We start from the raw sequence: 18,722 nt of genomic DNA on the forward strand, positions 1-18,722 counted from the left end.
ATAGTAAAATTAGTATTCTTTTACTCTGTCATAAGACAAGGCCCATTTTTACAACAGTTATTTATGAAAAGACTCAATGTCAAAGACTCGGCAAAAGCAAAGATTCCTGCCTTGATTTACAATTGTATTTTGGCAGGATGTGTCTATCTTCTGATCAATTTTTTGAAGACTTCGTAACAATAACATTTTCTTCTTCTTGGATGTTTCTAGAGCAAAAAATGTCTAATGAGTCTTCCATGAAAAGATCAATGGATGGAGATAAAGGAGTTTGTTTTCCATGACAACCATTGGCCTCATAAATCTTTGTCTTTCCTTTTCTTCTGGAAAAATTGTACCAATTTGTTGTTGTGTTCGATCGGGAAAGGTATGAAAAACTTCTCGTTGTATGCTGGTAGGAAGAGTTTTGTATCATGGGTTTATCTTATCAGGTCAAAATCTCTTTTGTCTAAATCTAAAGGTCTCCTACCAAAATATAAAACAAAAAATGAAGTTTAACAATCAAGAGTTGTCAATACTTACAAATGAGTTTCACTACCCCTGGTAGAGAAGCTATCAATGATGCATTCAATTACCTTATCAACAATATTTGGAATATTACAAAGCACACAAACAATAATGAGAATTTCGTTTGTTATGTGAAAAAGAGCATAATTTGTGTCTTATACAATTTCTGTATAACAGATAACCAAGGAGTTTTTCTCCTCACAAGAGCCTCTCCTTCTGGGAAAGGTTATATAACTTTTGTCCTGTTATCAGGATCTCATAAAGGTGTTTACACCAATTTTAAAGACCTTTACTTGACAAATGAGGGTATCCAAAGCCTAATGTACAAAGGATTTTATTTAAGGGAAGAAGTAGAAAAAGCTCTTGAATTAAATACCAGTGATATCAATAAGATAAAGAAGGCCCTCTAGCTAGAGGCTATGACCATAATCATAAATGCTTACCAAAAGCCAAAACCTCCCCAGAACCTACAAAGACTCTGTCAGCCCAAATGTCCCCGGACCAATAAACAACTTGAACCTTGACAATCTCAAAAAGATACCAAAATTATTGTTTAAGGTACACAATAGCCATTGTTGGCCTTTACATAGGCGTCCATGCCTATTTCAACCAGAAATTTGTGTGTACTAATAAAACGCCATTTTGCGAAGATAAAATTAATTGTCCGTGCAAGATAAAATTTCTTTTTAGAAAAGTCAGACTGGACCTAGACCAGTTCAAGTCATTCGGATATGAAGACTTGGCAATCACCACAAAAAGTCTCCTGCACTATAGATGTCTAGAATTAATTCTGATCCCTCCCTTAGACAGATTTGAGGGGTTTAACCCCTCTATAAATGAAGCTACAAACCCGATACAGACAGAAATAATGGACTATATTTCCATCAAAATTATAACTGCCCGAGCAACTTTTTTGCACAAAATTATCCCTCTCATGTTATGAAACTCTTACCAGAAGACAGCAGGGACTTTTCCTGTCTGTTCAATGAGGAATATAAGACCTAGGATGTGCAGGGTAACATACAGTACAAATACAGCCTTATGAGAGCACAAACACAAGGATAACAATGGTTCTTCTCATATTCAGACAAAAGAGATTTTGACCCGATAAGAGAAATCCATGACACAAAACTCTTCCTACCAGCATACAACGGGAAGTTTTTCACACTCTTCCCGGTTGAACACAACAACAAATTGGTACAATTTTTTCATAAGGAAAGAAAAGACAAAGAGATTTATAAGGCCAATGGTTGTCATGGACAACAAACTCCTCCATTTCCATCCACTGACCTTTCCATGGAAGACTCATTAGACATTTTTTGCTCTGGAAACATCCAAGAAGAAGAAAATGTTACTGTTACGAAGTCTTCAAAAAATTGTTCAGAAGATAGACACATCCTGCCAAAATACAACTATACACCAAGGCAAGAATCTTTGCTTTTGCTGAGTCTCTGACATTGAGTCTTTTCATAAATAACCGTTGTAAAAATGGACCCTCTAACAGAGTAAAAGAATAATAATTTTACTATTCTTGACTAAAGGGGTCTTTTTTTTTCCTTCATCTTTCTCTATATAAAGAGCCTCAGAGCTTAGTTGTAATACACAGACACACATTAGAAAGATAGTGAGAGAAAGAGAAGTAGTAGTTTGTAATGGTTTGATACCAGCAATAATATTCAGTATTCTCTGAATCTCCCCTCTTCCCCCTTGTTCTTCCTCCTATTTGTAAATATGATATCTATTATGGCTGGCTAAGTTTTTTGAAGACACCCTCAAGGGATCTTAGTTATTTTCATTTAAAAAATGCAAATATGATTTAGAATCCATATATTTACTATATTTTTCTTTTTTTTAAGAAAACATGGATTTGTAAGCCTTGAAAGGTGTGCCCTTGATACATGTTTAAAAAATACAAAAGTCCTTTATGGTTAGGATAGTGCTTGGAGGAAAATAAGATCTTCGTAAGACCCAAAGAGTGTGGGCTATCAGTGAGCTTCAATACTTAGCTTAATGTCCAAAAAACCTATAAGGTTTTTCTTTTTATATATAAAAAAAAGTCTGGGATCATCACATTTTATATTTTTCTTAAATGAAATAACTTACCGTGTCTACTTGAGGAGCGTCCTTTATCCATCTAAATCGATCTTTCCTTCTGCATACTCTTATAATTGTGTTTTCTTTAATTGAATTCGTTAATTGTATTTTATTTCTGATAAAAAAATATAATATAATCTAACCAGGGGGCTCTGCCACCTTTCCTGATTCATATTATATTTATTGTAACTTTATTTTAATTAATTGTTTGTCTTTATTTTTAACTTGTTATTATAATCGACTTGGTACCTTTTTGGTATTTTATCCCTTGATATTTTAGATTACAATAATAAAGATAAACAATTAATTAAAATAAAGACTTGGTACCATGTTTTTTATGGATAAATAATTTGTTTAGATTACAATAAAATATCAGAGATTCTAACTCACTCAATTGAGTAAAATGTATACTGTGTGAGTGTTATAAATATGTTAGTATCATATTCAATTTGATAAAGAAAATTACAATAAAATAAATTTTAAACATTAAATATTGGAGAGAAAAATGTTAGAAAAAATGTATTTTTTTTTATTTTTTTACTTTTTTACTGATAGAAGAAAGACCTATTAAACCATAATTTTGTATTGGAATTTTTATTTATACACCTTTTTTGGGTATCGAATTTTTATATACCATTAAATAAATAAGCAAATGCTACTACCTTTTTAATCCATTCAAAATATAACAAATTGAACTTATGAAGTTCAATTTAAGAGACCGTACATTTCAATCTAAGTGTAGGAAACTAACAACTATCCCATGTAGAAAATTCAGTGAGACGTTATTCTTAGATTGAAAGTGTGAAATTGAGAAAGGAGTCTTACTTTCCAAAGTACGTATTTTAGTTTAGTTTATACAACAAATAATAAATTATTTTGTAAAATAAAAATTATAAAACAGACAAAAGTACATCTTGGCCCAACTTTTTTGGCTTTGGGTTGTTTTTCCAAAATAGATCAGGAATACTGGAATAGTGATTGTCCAACATACTCTATCATCACAATAAACAATTTTCAGCTTGTTTTCACTGGCAAAGAACCGTGTTCTTAGTGGGTTTAGAGTTTGAGTCATTATCTGTGCTTTTTCTAAATGCTTGCAGTGTACTGTAGATGCTCGCGTAAACATTATTTCAGAACTCACAGCAATATCATATCAATCTTATTGCCATTTGGTACAAATGAAAAGAATAGATACAATAATTGTTCTTTCGGGTAACACAATATAAATTTAATCTGGAAAAATCATCTTCGCTTTTGTTTCTTTTCACTATCAAATAAATTTTCTAAGCCTACTGAAAGACTCTGAAAACAATAAATGGAGTCTGTAGGTCAATCATCTTATTTTCAGCTTCCAATGATTGTATGTATATTGTTTCTCTGGGTTCTTCGCTTACTCCACTCTGCGTGGCATACTCCAATGCCATTTCATAGTCAACCTGCATATACAAATATAAATTATATACAAAACTTCAGCAATAAATTCAAAATTCAAGCATCTCCTACCTAGCTCATCTCTTGATCTTCAGTTCATTGTATGAACTTCATACTATCGATAAAGGAGACAATCCTAGATGGTACTGCCTAAAGCTTCATTCGATATTTTGACTAAAGGTATTGCAACTACCCGTTATTGCTCGAAATATGAGCTTAAAAAAAGGTAATAAGCAGTTAAGTACATTATCTAGAATGTAAAGAGAAATTTCCAGGTCAGGAGATACGTTTTGCATTAGTCAGGAAAAAAAATAACTCAGAAGTTTTATGAGGACAATTTCGTATTTCTTCAGGCTAAACCCTTGTTAGCTACCAAATATAACTAAATCTATATTTTAACTTAAGGTGGAGTGGACATGCTCATATGACGAGCAAGAGTAGTTCCTCTGGATCAATTTACTGCCACTCTGACACTTCCATCTATTCAGGTTGTGTCGTTGTGAGGTATCCCTTTAGTTTGTAAATTGGAAGAAAACTATGAAACTTTCACACACAAAGCTAGAGAGTATACCTGTTCAACATGTTTAGAAAGCTTTTCACACAGTGTTTCTTTAGTAATCAAATTCTCAGAGACTTTACTCAGTAGTTCAGCATCATCATCCCCATAACGAATCTTCTTTGATGCATGTAACTGTGTCATTTCTTTCAAAACATTGTATACTGCACCAGAAGCATCAGGAATATACCTGCCAATTGATAGGAATTATATTTTATTTCATAATATATATATATATATATATATATAAAGAAAACAATTGCACCATTCAGTTCATTCCTGGAATTATGAGGGACAAATAGAACTTTGGCATACCTGCTTAGATTTCGTTTCCTCTCCTGCTGCTCACGTGCATGCATCTTTTTCACAATCTTGGATTTTAATTGGACACAACACTGCTGAATAGCATACTAGAGATTGCAGGGGGGGAAAATGCTGTTAGCTTATTTTACATAGCTAAATATGAAAATTTGTATATTAAAAACTTCAAACCTTGACAGCAGAAGCAATCTCAGTTATGTCATCTCCAATGTATTCTTTCCCAGTTCCTTTGAATGGAATTTTTGTGCTCACAATGCTTACAAAGACACCAATCTTATCTTGCATCTGGTTGATTTTGTAACTACTCCAGCTGAAAAAGTATTTCATAAAGATTTCATAGGTTTAGTGTTTGTGATGCCAGAGAATTTCTGTAAAGCAATTATTGATTTTGGCAAGAAAGAAAAGTTATAGTGGGACTGACTTAAAAAAAAAAAAATCACTCCTAACAACATTTATACCTTCACCTCATCATAACATGAATATATTTTCTTTCCTCACTTTTTTCTTTTCATCCAAACATCATTTATACCTTCATTTTCTCTTGATTTTCTTTCTTTTTATTCTTTTTCCTCTCATTCTGTTCCCTCATCCAAACAAAGTAAAAATTAGAAAGTCAAAATAAACCATGTGTTTCTGTGCATACTTACTTGATTCTTTTATGTGCAGTTCTGGTGACAACATCAGCACCTTGCTCAAAAAGTAGTGGAATTCTATTGGCAAATCGAAATATATTCAGACCCTGTAACAAGTACTATATGTCGTCACTGACAAACCATTACCATCGTTTAAGAATAGAATGAAACGTCTCTTTACAACTACCTCCTAACATTGTCCAGCTGATCAAATGGTTGATAAAAAATGACCCAGCATCACATAATTTAAGACCATAGTAGCAATCAAACTATAACACAATACAATACAGTAAGAAGAGATGGGAGTGTGGGGGCAGGGAATATTATTACAATCCATCAGAAAGCATATTCAAGAGCTAAATTAAGTTTTTTCTTTATAGAACAAGAATTTATTACAATATAAATCAAATAAAAAAACCAGTAGGATCAGGAAGTCAGCTAAAAGCACAAAAACACGGAAAAAGAACATAAAAGAAAATATCTCTCTGAATCCAATCCTTTTGCATGTCTAACAAAAGATTTATTTTCGATTGTATATTTTTCTCCACGTTTATTACTACATTTATAATATTTTACTCTATTTCCAACTACTTTTTTCAGATAAAATGATATTTTTAACACATGAATTTCAAACTATTATCAAGCATTAATACTGCTGGAAACGAAACTTAACTTGTTTGACATTTTTTCCACCTACACTGACTCCAGCTTCCACAATGAATGGGTGACCTTCAAAAACTTGAGCACTGTGCAGCAATGACAGAAGAAATTAACTTTAAATCATTATGAATTATCAGAAAAGTCAAGCACATAAACATTAAGAAATCTCTCATGGGTTTCTAGACTAGTGGCTATGTTTCCCCTTTTGAACCTCCAATAGAGTAAAAAAGTAAGCTAAATACCCACAGTGATCCATAACAAGGATAGAAAAATGATTAATTAAGAGATACGGAAGTTCCAAAAAAGTAATAATTTGAGGCAAGAGAAAAGATCGGGTAAAACTACAACCTGCCTGAATAAGTTGCAACCATGTCCGGGTGCAGCTCTTTTATAATTCCTAACCGAAGATTGTATTCACCAGCAGGGCTAAGACACTGAAAATAGGTAATATGGGCATATAAAATGACAAAAACAAGGAATTTAAAATGAAAAAAAAATAAAGAAAATGAAATATAAATGAAAGGGCCCCATAATACAGACTCCATTACTTACATGACCACTAGGATCATCAAACTTGGCTTGACGAAGCAATTGATGAATCCGTACTAATTGCTGTGAAGTTAGAGACTTCACAGTCATTTTCGAGCCGAAGTCTGGACCCATTTCTCCTGAGAAAGAAAGGTAAAGAGTGCAGCAGAAAACATGTTGGGCATCAATAACATGCACATTGAACCATGTGAATATAAACTTCCTCTAATCACAGGCAAAATGAATTGTTACTTTACTAGAATGTCAACAGCAACCAAAAGTATCTCTTTCTGAGCCTCAGTAACAAAAATATACACATACAGCAGAGCTGCAGAAGGCAACTTAGTCCATCACTAACTTATGAAGAAAAAGGGAATATAAAGTAAGAAAAAAGGGCCCTTAAATCTTGATCATTCCCATATTTCAATATCAACAAGGACAGAGTGAAATATATCTTCTCTCTCCACTTAATCATTGCACAATAACAATGTTTTTATATCAGAGACAAATGACAATTCTCAAGTAGGGAACCTTAGTTTACTATTATCTTTCCTATTTCCTAACCAAATACCAATGTCATTAATTCTGTTAGAATGATGAATTGAAACAGTTAACTTGACTGTATAAATACCATATGAAATGCTTCGTTAAAAGACCTGCATAAATATTTGCTCAATAAGAAGCAAAAAGATCTAACAAATTATTAATGAAATTACTGTTTTTCTTTACCTATCAATCTTTCAGCATAAGATTTACTGATATTTACAAATTCATGCTGAAGAAACTGCAAAAGATTCTGCTTCGAAGTTTCAGCAATAAGTCGTTTAATTAGCAGCAAATCAACCGATGATGGATGATGCTTTGTCTCCATAGGAATGGGTGGCATTACATCTGTTCTGCGAGCAAATCTTATAGAGACATTCTTGCTGCCAAAGAGAACAGTTTGTATAAGATGATTGTGCACAGTTGTTTTGGGGGGCAGAAGCTGAAAAGATATAGATACATATGCATACTCAGGTGCATCTGACACAAATTTAAATAGAAACTGAGCATAAGGGGTGATAACAGCCATTTGTCGCATGTAATGCAATATTTTTGACTGCAAATGCAAACAAAGATGATCACCATTAGTCTTTTGATAAAATCAATAAGCACAACAACAGTTTATTAAGGAAAATGGAACTGCTATCTAGAGTTTGCAGTGAAATTATTAACATTTCATCACATAAGTATTATGTACCCGGTAAGTTGTCCAGTTCCCCTCTATGACAACTTGAATTTCAGCTCCACGCCAATGTTCCTTGTTCTCCCGTTTTTCATGTAAATGTACATGAGGAATATTCCTGAAAAATAGTTGAAGCATTTGTTTATTTGGAGGGAGTTTAAATATTAATTCATTTACAATACTAAAAATTTTCATACTTATGAATGTCAATATCCAGCCTGCAAAATGAAACATAATTTTGGTTCTTCATTGATGAAGTGATCTCAATAGGAAGCCCAGTACTCATTTTAGACCATATTAATGCCTGCATGCATGAAAATTACTGCTTAATACGGCCAAGTGAAACACGTATGTAATACAACTTCAACAGAAAAGTTTCCCATTTTTACAAGTTAATTACCTGAGTAAATAAAACAAAACAAAAAAAGGGAAATTATATTTAAACTAGTGCATGTTGTCAATCATTACCATCTTTGCACCAAGACCAAACTTTCCACGTGTCTGTTTCAAGCCATATTTTGTCCCAGATAGAACTGCATGAATAGATAAGCTTACAGTAATTGAGGTTTCTAGTTCCAACCAACAAAATATTACTACTGAAATATCTAAACATTTTGATGCACAGATAACTGAGGCAGCAAGTAACTGACTGACCTCGGCCAAACATATTTGGGATGTCATCATGTGGCATTCCTTTTCCATTATCCTGCAATTAGTAAGAACCATGAGACTGTCAACATTTCACTTACAGGAATGAGATTGATAACAACAGAAAATGAGAAACTACTTTCGAATAGGATTTCAAAATCTGATCAAACAGTTCTGCTGACTGGATCAAAATTAACACAAAGACAAAGCACATCAACAGTGTCACAAAGGAAGGCTTGAGGCAGAAACCATGCGCACCTTGCATGTAACTCTGTAAAAGGAAGCCTCACCTCGACCCTTGATAGCCTTTGAAGCTGGAGTATCTTTCACTTTCTTTCCGAGGGCAGCATTCTTTGCTTGCATCTCTTGAGCACGGGCCTCTTTTGCTAATCGTTTCTGCAAGGGAAGGTATTATGTGAAACAGAACCATACCCAGAGAGCCTTTCCCCTTTAGTCTACCCAATTGCAACAAGTTGTTTATATGAACGAACCAAGATAAGAATCTCAAATTAGTTACCATAACAAATTAACAATTTATAGTACCAAACCATAGAGTTTGATCCAGAATAGCACATCTCAGTAAAGCAAGCCAATGTAACAAGATAAAATTAAACACACCTCACGAGCCTTCTCAGTTTCATAATCATCATACAAAGCCGCATCAACACGTTCCCGATCAACAAGACCAATCATGGAATTAAATTTGCTTTTCCCTATCTCCTCACTACAACAACGAAGTTAGCATGAAAGAAACAGTTTACAGATACAAATTACTCGTGTTCATCATTCATCATACTTGCACTTGCACACTTACATAGTAATTTCAACCACCGGAAGCTCCGATATGGACTCCGCCGAGTCAAGTGAGTTCTCCACAAGCTCTCTAACAGTAGTATAAAGAGATTTTCCAGGCTGCAGTTAAATCCACATAATTTCAGAGAAAACATATACAGTAGAAAAAAATACCATAAAAAATGCACATATAGCAAATCAAACATGTCACTGTACAATAATGCGTACGTTATCAAATCCTGCAATGTTCTTATTTTCTGCGAAGAATTCGGCAGGGGATTCTACAAATTAAAAAAAAAAATCAGTTGAAAGATAGAGGCTATGAAATGAAACGCAGATTGCAACATCCAGAGAGAGTGAGAGACTTTGCTTCAGAATGGTTTCTTTAGGTTTTCGAGGGGTTTTTGACTTGGCTTTCTTAGTTTCGATTGGGCTTTCACTGCTACCATCTCCATCCATGAAAATATCACCCTAGAATGCTGAACTGCCGCGGATTTTGATTTCACAGAACCGTTGAGTTCAGATTTAGAAGCAGAAGCTGAGAGTGGGTGAGAGCAATTAACTTCGATTCAGCAAGCTCCTGCACCCAGCACTAGGGTTCTAAGGTGAAAAACTGAAAATGCTTGATTTGTGGCGATCTAGTGCGGTCGTCCGCATTGAGGATCACGCTGCCACGACCAGTGGCAAAACCCATTCACGAGATCAACGGCTAATAGTTTTGCATAATATCAATGGCTGTAGTCCTTATATTTGGACGGTCAAGATCCCTGATAGTTTACATATTCTGTTGTCTGCAATCTGCATCAGGGTATTCTTTTGTTGTGATTGCATTTTCCAAATTTAATGCAAGAGCATCTTTAATATTGAGTTTCTTGAAATAGGTTGTCCACCAGATTCTATTACTATTTTTGTTTAAGTGTTCTTCGTGGGAGATTCAAAAACTTATAAGAACTCACCTTTTTTAAAAAATAATATTTTTTAACGTCTTTTTTTTTTTTTAGCTTTATAAGTAAAATCCAATCATTTAAATTGATTTTGATCACTAAAGTAAAAAATGACAAAAATTATTTCAATAGTATTATAAAACCCATAGAAAATGGTCTAAGAACTCAAAATAAATTATTCATTAAAAATACTCTAATCATCTCTTTGACATGAGAGAAAATAGGATGAAAGAAAATAATAAAAAAAAATATATAACTAACCAAATATTTTCTTTTTTTGGTTTGAGAGGAAAAAAAAAGTTGCCTTATGGAAACAAAAATTGAAATCTTTTCTTTCTTTCACTTTCTTTTCAATTCAAATTTTAAATTTTTCTTTCATCCAATCAAACGGAACATAACTTATCAATATTGAAATTGAATTTTTGCCTAATGTTTACTGTTATTGTAGTTTTGGTTAAGAAACTAAAAATAAAAAACTTTTGTTAAAAATGTCACAAGTTTAATAATTTTCATGTATTATTATTATTATTGTCTGTAGTTATATAAAAACTGTTCAATTGTTGTCATGTGTCGGTTGAATGGTAATCAAAGCTTTATTTTTCTTTTCAGTTTTTGTTGTCTCTCCTCTTACACTTAATTTTTCTACCTTTTGTTTTTGCTAACCCACAATATAGTTAATAGTAAAAAGTCAAGTATAAATTTTAAATTAATTATAATAAAAAATAACAATAAACTTACATTATATAACAATTTATGATTAAATAAAAATGTAACAAACTTTTATACTGTAAATGCATTTTAATTAAATGTAAATGTTTTTAATATCCTTGGAAGAACGCTACCAACACTTTTTTTAATACTCTTTTGTTAAGTCTCTAGACTAGGTTCTTCAATCTTCCCTTTTGTATGATACCGAGGAAGGAGTTCCATATACACCTTTTAAAGATGTTGTTTGGTATAAAAAATGGAAATAATTTCATATGTATATAGAAATAAGTTAGCATGCTTGCTAGGTGAAATTTAGGAAAAAAAATATAAAATTCATTATATTATTTTCATTTATTTTTACTCATCTCTTTATCTCTCTTCTTAACTCTTTTATATTTATCTTTAACCAAATACATTTACTTTACACATTATTTCGCTCATATTTCTACTCTTTCATTTAATTTCCATCTATCCTAATTCTCTCATTTCTAGCAAACGGAACATAAAAATATCAACATTAAGAAACGACCAATTGCAACATCTTTGGAGCCTAAAGGTGGGAGTTGAGAACAATTTTCCATTCTTGTTAATTATTACTGATCATTTATGAATTATATAATTGTTTATTTTTCTATTTCTTTTATTTTCATCTATTTTTTAAAACTTTCTCTTTTACTCTTCTCACGTTGATACACTGAGCATATGTTTGTCTGTTTTTATTTTTGCATTTAAAATATATTTACAAAAAATAAAAATAAAAAGTTTAGAGAGTAAAAGTGGGATAAGATGACATAGTACACGGGGAGATGTATGTTACGAAAAATTAAAAATAGTACATAAAACAACTAAAATATATATTTTTTTATTTCAAAAATTGAAAAAAGGATATCAGTTTTGTTAAGATATTTAAAATATTATTTAAAATATGTCAGTATAGATTATTTATCTTAAATTTAAAATATAATTATATATCCATAAGTATTATTTTAAAAATTTAATTACAATATAACTTATATATTTAAAATACTTATTTATTATAAATTTTAATTATATAAATAAATAATCAATATGTGCTATACAGAAGTTAAAATATAATTAGTATCAGAAGAAGCACAAAATTAAGAAGATATTTGTTCCGTTGTTAGAGGTGAGAAGATGAATGTATAAGAAGGAAAGAGTTTGGAAATTTTGACTGAGATCGACTACACGAGAGGTGATAAAGGAGAGAAAAATGTGTGGGAGAAGATAGAGAAATTAGTTTTTATATTTTAGAAAAAATAATAAAATACTATTATCTTCTTAAAATAGAGAGATAATCGAACTTTATGTATAAAAAAATTGTATAAATTATTGATGTGGTTCAATTAAAAAGAAAGGTAAAAGTTTACTTTTATCAACCCTCGACATATACAAATCTTTTTTTATTCGCAGATATTTCCCGTAGTTTGGCTCATTAATTATGTCATATATAGTGTCGGATATTAGATAGGATATTGGACTCGTGAACGATCAGTTTAAAAACATGTGCTTTCCGGATCTGTTTATATTGGTTTTTGGTTAAAAAGTCTTTTAATTTGAAGATTAAATAAAATAATATGTAATTTGGTTCGATCAGTTTAAATTATTTAATAATTAAATAAAATTGGATCCAAATTCAATAAAATGTGGGTTTTTTTTAATATTAGATATGTGTATAATTTGTTGATGTCATTTTTATAATCGTATTTTAGCCTTTTGTTGAGACTGCGTCTTTTTATTTATTATATTTTTCTTTATCTATTTTGTGTGTGAAATTTGAGTTTATTAACATATAGGGTGTTTGTTCTTGTCAAATATAATTCGTTACCTAGATATCATTGAAATAATTTCTTAACTGTAATAATTAAACTCCTTTAAAAAAAGCTGTGATAATTAAACTAATGTTATTCAAGTAAAATTATGGGCAACGATGAATTTGATATAAGATTTGATCTTCTTTTTTTCGAATTAAAACTTTGAATCATTTTTTGTTCTTTGTGAACAAAAATGAATTCAATTATTTAAGAAAGCTAGTAAAAGACATCTAAATCATAGATGTAAAAGCCTAAGGGTTACTCGTGTGTATAATTATATTGTAACATGCTTTTAAAAACGCTTTGCAATATATTTGGGCACAAAACATTTACTTAATCGATTTATTATTCATAACTTATAACATCTTCTATTATATTACCTTTTGAAAGAGATGGTGAAATTAAAAAGAAAAATGCATCTAAATAAATGTGCACACATTAAAAAAAAAAATTAAACCCCATGACGTGAATAATGCACTTTAAATGTTAAAATAATTAATGGATGGTTGAATTTTAAAAATTTCGTAAATTGTTATACATATATACCTATTTGATTTTAATCTTAAGACCTTTTTTTAATTGGAAATTATAACTTATACTTTAATCTTTGGATACACTATTCATTTTAACATGGACAAATATGATATATAGAGGACGAATAATTTAAGGAATATATTTTCCTTTTGGAGAAAATACAAACATATAATAATTCATAGTTAAATTTATTACATTGTTAAGAGCTACTCCATTCAAAGCAGTCGAGTTTTTAAAAATTGCTGGAACCATTTTGCAGAGAGTTTTGGAGATCGCTTCAAATTATTTTTGTGATCCACAAAATTCAATCCAAATCGAGGTATATAACCATTACTCCATTCAAAGCAGTCCAGCAGTGACCAGACAAAATATCCATTTACTCTCACGCCATCCCTTGTAAAGTAAAAATAAAAATAAAAATTAGATTTATAAACAATTTTTTTAAAATACATGAAAATACAATCATTACCTCATTGCATAATGAACATTCAATAGATGACGATAATGATAATCAATTCTGTAAAAATCCATAAGAGATTCCTCAGGTGATAGTGTAGGATCATCTAATTCATTTATTCCTACAATTAAAAAAAATGATACAAGTTAATGTTATAAGAAATTTGACATCTAACTTTATGATAAAGTTCACATGTATTCTTAACAATTTTGTCAATAAATTTACTTTAGAGTAACTTGCCAGGATACTAAATATGATGTTAAGTGTAACTACCATTTTCAGTTATATAAATCAAGGGATTGTTGTACAGGTTTTTGATACGGAGCAGCAATTCTCTAATTCCTTTGGGATAAACACATAACCATCCTAAACCTGGCTGCAAATGGAGTTACAAATAGAGTACTGTTATTATATATTAATTAAATCAAATACATTAATGATGATAATATGTCGTGTATATATACGTACCACTGGACCTATAGGAGACGACCCGTTGAGACGAGTTACTACTTGCACACAAAAGAAAAAATGATATTATGAAATTGAATAGATATGATTTAGAGATGTTACAGACAAAGGCACCCTTACATCCAAGTTCGACATTAGGATCAGTAGATAGATCTGGATGATGATGCACTGAGTCCGTATAGCCAGTGGCAACGCGCGCGGTATTGGTGGTGTAATAGTTTAGTCCAATAAAATCAAATGATCCACGGACAAGCTCGGCTTCCTCTTTAGAGAACTCTGGCAATCGTCTACCAACATAAAGCTGCATGCTTTCTGGATACTTTCCTGATGTCAATGGTTCCATGAACCTATCACCATACCCAATTTCAGATTCTTCACCTTTTAATTATTAGTTATTTGGAGAAGGATGATCTTGTAATGTAAGCATGCATTTACCATCCAATCTCGAAGTCAAGTGCTCGTTCGGTAGCTTCTATGTCTGAAGAAGCATCTGAATAGGGCACGAACCATCTAGAATCGAGGGTTATGCCTATCTCTCCATTTTGAGATTCCTGTGTGTACGTAGAGTCTTTTGGATAAAAATGCTCTTAGAAGTATAATAAACAACATTAAATCTTAAAATGGTTATAAAGAACCTTATAGGAATTCCTATACAATTGGACAGCTTTTGCATGAGCAAGAAGTATGTTATGTGAAACACGATAAGGCTCTGTCCCTCCACTGTCTGGACGGAGCCCCTGAGACTTACGACCCGGTGCCTTCGTCCCATATGCATAGCCATGCGAGCTAAAAATATGCGGTTCATTAAAAGTAATCCAATGCTTCACCCTATCTCCAAATTCTTCGAAACAAAATTTCGCATAGTCTCCAAAATCATCTCTGCAAATTAATCATAAATTATGATATTGGACGATATACAACATAAATATATATTAAGCAATAGTATAACAAAATAACGAAAACAAAGGATTATCAACTGTAATACATCCAACAAAATATATTACCAAATTATTAAATTATCTTATACTAGTGTTTTGGCTTGTATAATGCATTGGATAAATATTTATTTTTATATAATTCAAATTTATAAGAAATAAATAAATTTTAAGAAACAAATTATATTTTGAATTTATGATAAATAATTTATATTGTGATACAAATTTATTTTTAACTAATGATAATTCTTTTAAAAAAATAATGAATGTCAAAGAGATAAGCCGTTGCCAAAAAAAATTACAAAAATAAATAAATAAATGAACAAATAAAAAAACTAAGAAAATTAAGTATGTGTATAAACAAAAAAGAAGAGTAGTTTGAGTAATCGATAAAATATTTTTTTGAGCTAGTTGTTCAATCAAATTAAAATTAAAAGGTACATTTGAAAGAAATAAAAATTTAAAATAAAACAAAATCTTTCATTTATGATATTAGAGTAAACTATGTGACTCAATAAAAGTGATAATAATTCCTAAAAGCGTTTTCGTTTAAAAAATTGTCTAAAAACATTGTAATTGAAAATAGTTTTTAAAATTGCTCTCATTTAAAAAATACTACTAACTTTTAGTAAGGGTGGCTTTGATTATAAAAAAAAATCACAACTAAGCTTGCAGCACCATGTAATATTTAAACACTCAAATGAATTAAAAATCACGTTCTAACTCTTTTAATGAAGATAAATTTGTAAAAAAAAAATAATTTATTTTATCATATTGAATTAGGTAATACTATTTTAAAAAATAAATTATCTTAAAAGACAAATAATACACAACATGTAGTCATATATGTAAATATCTTAAAAGACAAATAATACACTATCTTAAAATAAATACAACATGCAATTTAATCTATTTAAAAAGTGCACTTATCCTATTATACATATGTAATCAAATATGTAAATATGATATCTATAATTGAAATAGAAATTAGATTTTGTATCACTCACATAATGGACTCGGATAAGAAGCCTTTATACTCATTTTCTAAAGCTTGGGGGAGATCCCAATGAAAAAGGGTCACAAAAGGTTTTAAACCTGCGATATTAATATTTAATTAATTCTAGATGATTGTTAAATGTTAAACTTCAATTAAAAATATATCAAGAAAATAAAGTATAAATTCTTACCTTTAGTCTGCAATTCATGGATGAGATTGTTGTAATAATTTATTCCTTCTCGATTTATACCTCCACTAAGTTTTCCATCTATATATAAATAAATCATATATTTTTTAAATAGTTAACACAAATCATTTTCTTAAGATAATTAAAAGATAAAAATGATCATTTATATTTAATTTAACTCACTTGGGAGGATTCTTGACCAAGAGATAGAGAACCTATATGCATCCAAATTCATACCTTTCATGATCTGAACGTCTTCCTGTGATGTATATATATGTTCAGTAAGTTAAAAAATAATAAAATTCAAAAGAAACAATTATAATTTACAGTGTATAAGTTAATTTTTCTTTCAATTTGATAGTTATATTACAGTCAGGAACAGAAAAAAAAAATACAGAACAAAAATTTAACACATAAATCAACAATAATTTGTTTGGTATGATCTTCTTTTTAACAATACAATGACCTAATGATCAAAACAATACAGTGATCTATAGTTATTAAAATTAACTTCCCTTATATAATTTAGTTTATCTATCAAATTAAAAAAAAAACAATTTAAAACTTAACATATATATGGCAAAACCAATTTGAAAGCAGTTAACGTTATTAAAGCTGTACGAAAAAATTAACACGTACTATTAAAAGCAATTAACACATGAAATATATGATTGCCAAAATTATATAGCAGGTGAACAACTTTTTTTATGGCAATATAAGCAATTAAAAGCTGTTATAGCAATTAGTGTATATTTCTTTTACCTGGTATATAAAATTAACACGAGAAATTAAAAGCAATTTAAGTTGATTTCCTACTTCCTAGCACCATTCGGAATTCGGATCGTACCTTGTAGCGGTGATATTGGTCAAGTGCGCGATCTCCATTCGTTCCATCTGCTATCTTACCTACAGGTTATACATTCATTTATCATTAGTTTTTTTTTTCTGAATTAATTTATCATATATTAGTTTGCTTAAGATTTTTTAAAAATATAATGTAATTTTAAAATTTATCATTTGGATAGTTTGTAATTAATTGTTTTTGAACTGCAAAAGGAATCATAAAAAAAAATTATTTTACACAAATAAATTATAAATGCTACAAAAAGAAGAGCTCATAAAATGATAATTTTAAATTTTTTAGTTTTTAACTAGAAAATTTTCTCCTTTTTTATTAAAATAATTGAGCGGGAAATAAAAACAAGGAAAGTGTTTTATCTTCCTCTATACTTGATAGCATGTTATATATATATAACATGTTATATATCAGAGAGAGAGAGAAAGCAAAATACCTGGATGTTGATTGATGAAAGTATCCCATATACTTGGTCCTCTACCATATTCTTTTGCCGCACCTTCAAACTGTACATGCATATTATGAACACAGAAAAATCATTAATAAACCTAGTTTAAACGGAGATTCAAATTTATTGAGGATGTGGATATTAGAATGAATTTACTGATACAAGCTTTTGTATTAAAACACGAAATGACACGATTTTGGAATCAAATTAATGCAAATCCAAACTCGTGAGAATAGGGATTGATCTTACCAGGATTTTAAATCCACTATGTACACGATCTAGTTTATAGCCTTTAGGAAATAAACTATAAATGGTAATTATTTAAAAAAAAGACGGGACTAAATTAAATTATAATAAATTTACACATTTGTATCATATACTTAAGCTTATCATTTTTTTTTTATCGAAAATTAAATCATTATTTTTAACCAATATTGATCATTGTTTAAGTAAAATTGACTTAGTTTTCTTAGGTAAAATATGGATCGAGTTTGAACATTTTGAATGAAAAAAACACAATTAAAAGAATGAGTTAAATTAATTTTCCGACTACATGTATTAATCAACAACAAAATTTGACAGCAATATGGCAATATCATGTATACCTGGTACGCGGAAGATGATGCCCCGAAAGTGAAGCCTGCCGGAAAGCTGTGGCGATTGAATGAACTAAGATCGAAAAGAGGACCAGGTTTAGGTGGTTCCGCACGAGTAACAACTGATCTTAACGTGCTGCTAACAATAAACGTGTTGCATGCCAATGATGCCATGTTATGTGATCTATTCAAGGATGATTCTGATCAATGCTGAATGCACAATGTCCTTTATATAAGCTAGCTAGCTAGCTGTGATACACTTATATGCATAGTTTAGAGTGCAGCATGTGTACGTAGGGGACCAACATTAATTTTGGTTCTGATTCAGAATTCAAATAATGGCCGGCCAAACTTTTGTAGCGTATAGAA

At 30.5% G+C, this 18,722-nt stretch overlaps 2 protein-coding genes across 2 annotated transcripts; both read right to left on the minus strand.

The window, feature by feature from the left end:
* Positions 1 to 3,700: 3,700 nt before the first annotated feature.
* Positions 3,701 to 10,011, minus strand: LOC114377105 (DNA topoisomerase 6 subunit B). The gene is made up of 19 exons (XM_028335500.1): positions 9,757 to 10,011; positions 9,620 to 9,672; positions 9,414 to 9,511; positions 9,218 to 9,323; positions 8,858 to 8,995; positions 8,606 to 8,657; positions 8,420 to 8,484; positions 8,149 to 8,255; positions 7,967 to 8,069; positions 7,740 to 7,825; positions 7,456 to 7,652; positions 6,751 to 6,866; positions 6,547 to 6,632; positions 6,212 to 6,284; positions 5,554 to 5,645; positions 5,078 to 5,216; positions 4,901 to 4,995; positions 4,601 to 4,775; positions 3,701 to 4,034 (listed from the first exon to the last, which is right to left on the minus strand). The coding sequence occupies exons 1-19, from the start codon at positions 9,848 to 9,850 to the stop codon at positions 3,888 to 3,890; spliced, it is 2,022 nt and encodes a 673-aa protein (XP_028191301.1). The 5' UTR covers positions 9,851 to 10,011; the 3' UTR covers positions 3,701 to 3,887.
* A 3,483-nt stretch (positions 10,012 to 13,494) lies between these two features.
* On the minus strand, positions 13,495 to 18,575 carry LOC114375296 (beta-glucosidase 24-like). The gene is made up of 13 exons (XM_028333075.1): positions 18,363 to 18,575; positions 17,746 to 17,815; positions 17,301 to 17,359; positions 16,637 to 16,712; positions 16,457 to 16,534; positions 16,277 to 16,364; positions 14,970 to 15,213; positions 14,770 to 14,885; positions 14,455 to 14,681; positions 14,335 to 14,372; positions 14,140 to 14,242; positions 13,879 to 13,987; positions 13,495 to 13,802 (listed from the first exon to the last, which is right to left on the minus strand). Exons 1-13 carry the CDS (start codon positions 18,525 to 18,527, stop codon positions 13,625 to 13,627), a joined length of 1,551 nt encoding a protein of 516 aa, XP_028188876.1. The 5' UTR covers positions 18,528 to 18,575; the 3' UTR covers positions 13,495 to 13,624.
* Between the last annotated feature and the right edge of the window lie 147 nt (positions 18,576 to 18,722).

Source organism: Glycine soja, chromosome 11 (genome assembly GCF_004193775.1).
Source record: "Glycine soja cultivar W05 chromosome 11, ASM419377v2, whole genome shotgun sequence".
Classification (NCBI taxonomy): domain Eukaryota; kingdom Viridiplantae; phylum Streptophyta; class Magnoliopsida; order Fabales; family Fabaceae; genus Glycine; species Glycine soja.